At 56.8% G+C, this 6,661-nt stretch overlaps 1 protein-coding gene across 3 annotated transcripts; it reads left to right on the plus strand.

Annotated features, from left to right (window-relative positions):
* The first annotated feature begins 488 nt into the window (after positions 1 to 488).
* On the plus strand, positions 489 to 6,661 carry TGFB1I1 (transforming growth factor beta 1 induced transcript 1). Of its 3 annotated transcripts, none has more exons than XM_005224909.5 (11): positions 489 to 529; positions 1,794 to 1,955; positions 2,079 to 2,131; positions 2,226 to 2,368; positions 2,641 to 2,728; positions 2,845 to 2,950; positions 3,068 to 3,262; positions 4,729 to 4,902; positions 5,191 to 5,272; positions 5,589 to 5,737; positions 5,964 to 6,661. In XM_005224909.5, exons 2-11 carry the CDS (start codon positions 1,893 to 1,895, stop codon positions 6,228 to 6,230), a joined length of 1,320 nt encoding a protein of 439 aa, XP_005224966.1. In that variant the 5' UTR covers positions 489 to 529; positions 1,794 to 1,892; the 3' UTR covers positions 6,231 to 6,661. The 3 variants fall into 3 exon arrangements, with proteins under 3 accessions (XP_005224966.1, XP_005224965.1, NP_001030390.1); XM_005224908.4 differs by having other exon boundaries at positions 1,855 to 1,955; NM_001035313.1 differs by lacking the exon at positions 489 to 529 and having other exon boundaries at positions 1,865 to 1,955.

The following is a 6,661-nucleotide window of genomic DNA, read 5'->3' on the forward strand; positions in this document are numbered from 1 at the left end:
AACATCACCACCGCCTCCAACTCCAAAATTCTGTCTAGAGCAATCTTCTGGGAATAGGGGGTGGGAGAGTAGCTCTGTCTAGGACTTAAGGTACTAACTTTGGGGATGCGGGGAGGTGGGCTTGGGGGCCTCAGTCTGTGTCTAAGAGTCTCACTGAGCAAAGGATCCCGGGCTTTTTCTGGAGGAGCCACTTCTCTTACTCCGACTCTGGCCGCCTGGGGCTCCCTGCAGCTGAGGCCAAGGCTGGGGTGTGGCCGTCTGCGCAGCAGGCAGGCGGGCTGGGCCTGGGTGGGCCGGGGCCCTCCCTCCCTTACAGGCCCCCACCCCGGGTTCTCCCGTTCTCCCCCCAACTCCTCCACCCCCCCCCCCGTCCCCCCTCCAGCCTTATCCCAGCGGGTCCCGGCTTCCTTACATGGTCAAGGCTGGGCCTCCAGCTCCCGGACGTCCCCCGCCCCCCGCCCCCACCGGACACGGCCCCCGCCCTGCTCGCCCCGCGCGGTCTGCCCGCGCCCCGTCATGGAGGACCTGGGTGAGTGGGGTCCGGGTCCCCTTGTCCCCAAGCCCCTCACCACTGCCTGGACCCGCTTCCCCATCCTGGGGCCCCCTCGCACTCCCGGCATCTCTCCATCCCTGCCTCCCGGTCTTCTCGCTTCTGGTCTCTGCCGGCGCCTCCTTTCCGACTCCACGTCCCCCTTCCTGCCGCTCCCTTCCTGCCTTTGCCAGACTGGTCGCTCCCTCCCTTCTTCCTTCACTTCGCTCCCGCGTCGCGGGCTGCATACGGATGGGCAGGGAGGTGCAGAGCCTGCGGGCGCCTGGGCTCGGGAGCTCTGGGAAGGGAGGAGTTAAAAGGACCCTGGGTCCAGGGACTGGGAAAGTAGTCGGGAAAGGAGATTATGACAGTAAGTTTTGGAGAAGAAAATGGGCTTGCCCTAGGGTTTGGGAAACGAAAGAGTTAAGGGCCCTTAAGTATGGTAGGGTCAGGTCCTTGGGGCAGAAAGTAAATATAATAGATGAGTGCCGAGATGCCAGGGAGAGGTTAAGGGTTCCATCAAGGCGCTCAGAGATGCAGAGTAAAGGGGCAGGGACTTCTAAATTCTGAAAGGTAAAGAGTTCAGATTCTGGATCTGGGGATGGAGACGGGGAGAGTTGGGTTGTGTGTGTTGAGGGAGGGGGGTGTGCTGTCTGTCCCTCCGACTTGGGGCAGAAAGGAGGACCCACGCATCTCATCCTCCCTGTCGTTTGGAACCGGGGCAGGAAGGCTTTGCGCTCCGTGGAGAGAAGGAGTTCCAGCACCCTGAGGTAGGGGGTGCTGCTCAGAATGAGTAACGAGAACTGGTACTGAAGAAAAAACCAATCAGAAAGCAGGTCCCAGCAGACTCACCAATTAGTTGCATAGGGTGGAGCCCAGTGGCATCTGGAGGTGGGCCAGGGCTGGGAGGGGCCTGTTAAGGTGTAGGGGGTGTGGCAGAAAGAGCATCCAATCAGAAAGCAGGTGTCAGGCATACAGCCAATTGAGCAATTTGGGGTGGAGCCATATTTGCCTCCAGTAAAGAGCCAATTTTGACTGTATTACCGAAGATTCAGAGAATTAGAGTCAGGTAGATGAGTTAGTAAATGACTCTCAGGATAAGCCACGTGGGATATTGTGACCGTAAATAGTCCTTGCTGCCCTTCCACATCTCTGCCATGGTCTGCCTTGTATTTCTTCTGATTCTTGACCTCTACTCTTAATACTCGCTTCTGTCCTCCTCAAATACTGCCCACTTAGAACACTTATTCTCTGATCTCTTAAGGCCCTGTCTCTGCCTTAGCCTTGACCTCTCAACCTCTCACCTTGACGGCCTCTCCCTGCAGATGCCCTTCTCTCTGACCTGGAGACCACAACCTCACACATGCCAAGGTCAGGAGCTCTAAAAGAGCGGCCCCCAGAGCCCCTCACGTCTCCTCTGACACAGGTGAGCTCAGATGCTGGGGAGAGGGACAACCACTCAGGCCAGGTTTGGTGAGAGGAAAGGAAACCCGGGCCTGAGTAGGGCAGAGTACGGGCGTATCATCCACATACATGTCCTTCTCTATAGATGGGGCCTGGGGAATCTTCAGGAGCCTCTGGGGACAAAGACCATCTGTACAGGTGAGAAGACTGGGTATGGGGGGATGGGGTGGCCAATTGAGACTCAGGCTTGTATTCCCCACCCCTGAACCCAAGCTCCCACCCTCTTTCCCAGCACGGTATGCAAGCCTCGGTCCCCGAAGCCTGCAGCCCCTGCCACCCCTCCATTCTCCTCTTCCTGCGGTGTCTTGGGCACGGGGCTCTGTGAGCTAGACAGGTTGCTTCAGGAACTTAACGCTACTCAGTTCAACATAACAGGTACCAGGGTTACTGGGACAAGCCTTGATGGGATGGGGGGCAGGGCAGGGCTGGGCAGAGACTAAGGGGGGTAGCCATTCCCTTCTCCAGGGGATATTCCTGACCCAAGGATTGAACCAGGGTCTCCTGCCTTGCAGATGGATTCTTTACTGTCCAAGTCACTAAGGAAGCCCATAGACTTCCCAGGGTAGCAGCTAAAGGGATGCGAGCCTTAACTGGGAAGGAGGCTAGCACATGGCCCCATGCCCAGTGCCCTTCTCTCTTCTCTGCAGATGAAATAATGTCTCAGTTCCCATCTAGCAAGGAGACAGCAGGGGAGCAGAAGGAGGACCAGTCTGAGGACAAGAAAAGGCCCAGCCCGTGAGTCTGGCATAGCTGGCAGGGTTGGGAAAGAGGTGGTCAGTTCTGGATGCTGGAGTTACTGGAGGAAGCGTTACCCTGAGACTCTGAGCTGACACAAGTTGTGTTCTTCACAGCCCTCCCAGCCCCTCCCCTGTTCTCCCAAAGCCTTCAGCCACCTCAGCCACCCTGGAGCTAGACAGACTGATGGCCTCACTCTCTGACTTCCGTGTCCAGAACCATGTGAGTCACTCAGGGAGTGTGGGGTAGACCACTGTGGATTTATGGCTCTCGACCCATCTGAGACCTTCTCACACATGCTGCCCTGCTGACTCAACTCTCCTGTCCTCACTACTGCAGCTTCCAGCCTCAGGGCCCACCCCACCACCAGTGCCAAGCTCCATGAGTGAGGACACCCCTTCCCCACCAGGGCCCACCAGCAAAGGCAGCCTGGACACCATGCTGGGGCTGCTTCAGTCTGACCTCAGCCGCCGTGGCGTTCCCACCCAGGCCAAGGGCCTCTGTGGCTCCTGCAATAAACCCATTGCTGGGCAAGTAAGTGTAGCTCTGTGAGTAAGGGGGTAGAGACCCATGTGTGCCAAGTCACTTCAGTCATGTCCAACTCTTTGCAATCCTATGGACTGTAGCCCACTAGGCTCCTCTGTCCATGGGATTCTCCAAGCAAGTGTACTGGCGTGGGTTGCCATGCCCTCCTCCAGGGGATCTTCCCCATCCAGGAATCGAATCTGCATCTCTTATATCTCCTGCTTTGGCAGACAAGTTCTTTACCACTAGCACCACCTGGGAAGCCCAGAGACCTATAGACTCATTTCACTGAGAGCCAGTGGGTATTATTGTTATTCATATTTTGCGGATGAGGAAATTGAAGCTGTGAGTCAGAGAGCAAGTGAGTGGCAGAGTAAGAATTCCAACCCAGGTTTTATTTATTCTAGTCCTACTGTGTGCCAGACATTATGCTAGCTCCTTTACAAACCCCCATGTAATTTTTTAAATTAATCAATTTATTTCATTTCTGGTTGTACTGGGTCTTCATTGCTGTGCGTGGGCTTTCTCTCCTTGCAGAGATTCTGGCTACTGCCTTGTTGTAGTTTGCAGGCTTCTTATTGAGGTGGCTTCTCTTGTTGCAGCGCACAGGCTCTAGGCACAAGAACTGCAGTAGTTGCAGCCCATGGGCTCAGTAGTTGAGGCTCATAGGCTTTACAGCACGTGCTCAGGTGCTCAGTCGTTGTGGTGCTCAGGCTTAGTTGCTCAGAGGTATGTGGGATCTTCCTGGAGCAGGGATCAAACCTGTGTCCCCTACACTGGCAGGCAGATTCTTATCCACTGCACCACCGGGGAAGTCCCCCCTCCCATTTAATCTTCACAAAAGCCTCATTGGCTCCACCCACCATCTCTTCGGGACCCACAAAGACTGTTTCTCCTCCACCAGTCTGGTTTGGGAGCTCCATTTCTTGGCTTATTGACTGAGCAGATGTTATGGGCAACTGTGCCCAGTGGTTGATCTAGATCCTCCTGCTAGATAAAGTGCCCTACCGCCATCTATTTTGGTGAGAATTTCCAATCTCAGCAGAGCAGGGTGACATTATGAATTTTCTAAGCACTTTCACCTTCATGGGCCCCTTCCTCCATTAAAAAATATATAAATTGCATTTTATAACAGTTGGAGTGAAGATGAATACATTAATATTATATATTTAGTCATTTTCTTCTAGCTAATTTTTTTCTTCTAATTTTAAAAGAAATTACAACATTTTTGTGGCCTACAAAAAGTATGGTGGGCCCTAGGTACTGTGCTGGAAGCCGGCTTAAATCTCCATCGCTTTGGGTTTGAGTTACCTGGACATTCGATACTTCATCCTGACTTCTTTTTTTTCTTTTTTTTTTTTTTCATCCTGACTTCTCAGAGATAAGATGTGAAAAGTGCCACGTAAACCTTGGCTCACTGGGCATCTGGCAGCCCCAGGCCCACTCTGACCTCCGCCTCAACCCCCAACTCGCAGGTGGTGACGGCGCTTGGCCGTGCTTGGCACCCTGAGCACTTCGTTTGCGGTGGCTGTTCCACCGCCCTGGGAGGCAGCAGCTTCTTCGAGAAGGATGGAGCTCCCTTCTGTCCTGAGTGCTACTTCGAGCGCTTCTCTCCGCGATGTGGCCTCTGCAATCAACCCATCCGACACGTGAGCCCCGCCTGGACCACAAGCCCCGCCTCTGTTTCACCCAAGGAGCCAGTGGGATGAGCCTCATCCACTTGCCCGATTCCCATCCGCACCCCAGGCGCTCCCAGGGTTCTCTTCCGCAGCTCTTTCGATTCCGCGCTCTTTCATTCCCAAGTTCCTGCTTAGGTCTCCCGCAGCTTCAACTCATACTTCAAGCCACTCATTTAGGTTCAGGGTGGAAGAGGGAGGGGAGAGGAAATGGCAGGGGGTGAGGGCGGCACGCTGAGTGTTCCCTTTCATTTCCCGCAGAAGATGGTTACTGCCTTGGGCACCCACTGGCACCCGGAGCATTTCTGCTGCGTTAGTTGCGGGGAGCCCTTCGGAGATGAGGGTGAGAGCTTTACTCCCATCTTGAAAGCCGCGGGTCCGCTCGACATCCCGCCCGGCTCCCTTTGGGCCCGCCCACTAGGACTTCCGAAATCCTCGCGGGCCTGAATTTTCTCCTGCTCTCTCCTGGACCCGGCCTATCCCACCTGCGGATTCCCATCCCACTCGCTCCCGCTCTGCCCCCCACCCAGACCCTGTCCCTCTCCACCGACTGCGTCCTCTCACTGCGCTGCTTCCGGCCCCCCCGTCTCAGATCTTTGTGGGCTCCCGGGGCCACCTCGCATCCTTTTCCTTCCTCCTTACTCTGTTCCCGCTCCTAGGTTTCCACGAGCGGGAGGGCCGCCCCTACTGCCGCCGGGACTTCCTACAGCTGTTCGCGCCGCGCTGCCAGGGTTGCCAAGGCCCCATTCTGGACAACTACATCTCGGCGCTCAGTGCGCTCTGGCATCCGGACTGTTTTGTCTGCAGGGTACGCGACTGTGGGGGGCGGGACCTTGGAGGGAGGGGCCAGTAGGGGCGGGACTAGGAGTCGGGGCGGGGTTAATAGTCGGAGCGGGGTCCCGGGAGGCGGGGCTTCACGCTCGCTGGAGGTGCGAGGGGCTGCGGGAGTCTCTGGGGGTTATTCAGCTCCAAAAGGGGGTTATTTGGTCTGGAGGTTGGCCCTGACCCATCATTTCGTGGTTGCCCTTCCTCAGGAATGTTTCGCTCCCTTCTCGGGAGGCAGCTTTTTCGAGCACGAGGGCCGCCCGCTGTGCGAGAACCATTTCCACGCGCGGCGCGGGTCTCTGTGCGCCACGTGTGGCCTCCCGGTGACCGGCCGATGCGTGTCGGCCCTGGGCCGCCGCTTCCACCCGGACCACTTCACCTGCACCTTCTGCCTGCGCCCGCTCACCAAGGGCTCCTTCCAGGAGCGCGCGGGCAAGCCCTACTGCCAGCCCTGCTTCCTCAAGCTCTTCGGCTGACCGCCTGCCGGGCTCGCCCCTCCGGGAAAGCGGAGCCACAAAGACCTCGCCTTTCCCCCCACCCCCTCAAAAGATCGGGCTCTCTAGACCCCAAGGCCTTGCTGTTGGAGCTTCGGGCTCCACCAGCCCGGCTTCTTGAGGCCTCACCCCACTGCAGGGACTGGCCCTGAAGATACTGTACGTTCTCCGTGGGCGAGTTCAGAAAAGGCTCCGTGAACCCTTAAGGCCACACGCCTCCCGAAGTGGGTCCGTACACTGACCGATCCCACGTGAGCCCTTCACTTTGTTCCCAGCCTTGCGGGAGCCCCCCGACTGGAGGAGGGCCCTTGCAATTCTCACGAATCCAAGGCCAGGCCAAGACGTCCCTCTCCCCTCGCCCCTCACTGTTCTGTGCACTTTTTTCTACCTACATAAACACACATTCCACGTCA

The sequence above is a fragment of the Bos taurus genome, chromosome 25 (genome assembly GCF_002263795.3).
Source record: "Bos taurus isolate L1 Dominette 01449 registration number 42190680 breed Hereford chromosome 25, ARS-UCD2.0, whole genome shotgun sequence".
Lineage (NCBI taxonomy): Eukaryota > Metazoa > Chordata > Mammalia > Artiodactyla > Bovidae > Bos > Bos taurus.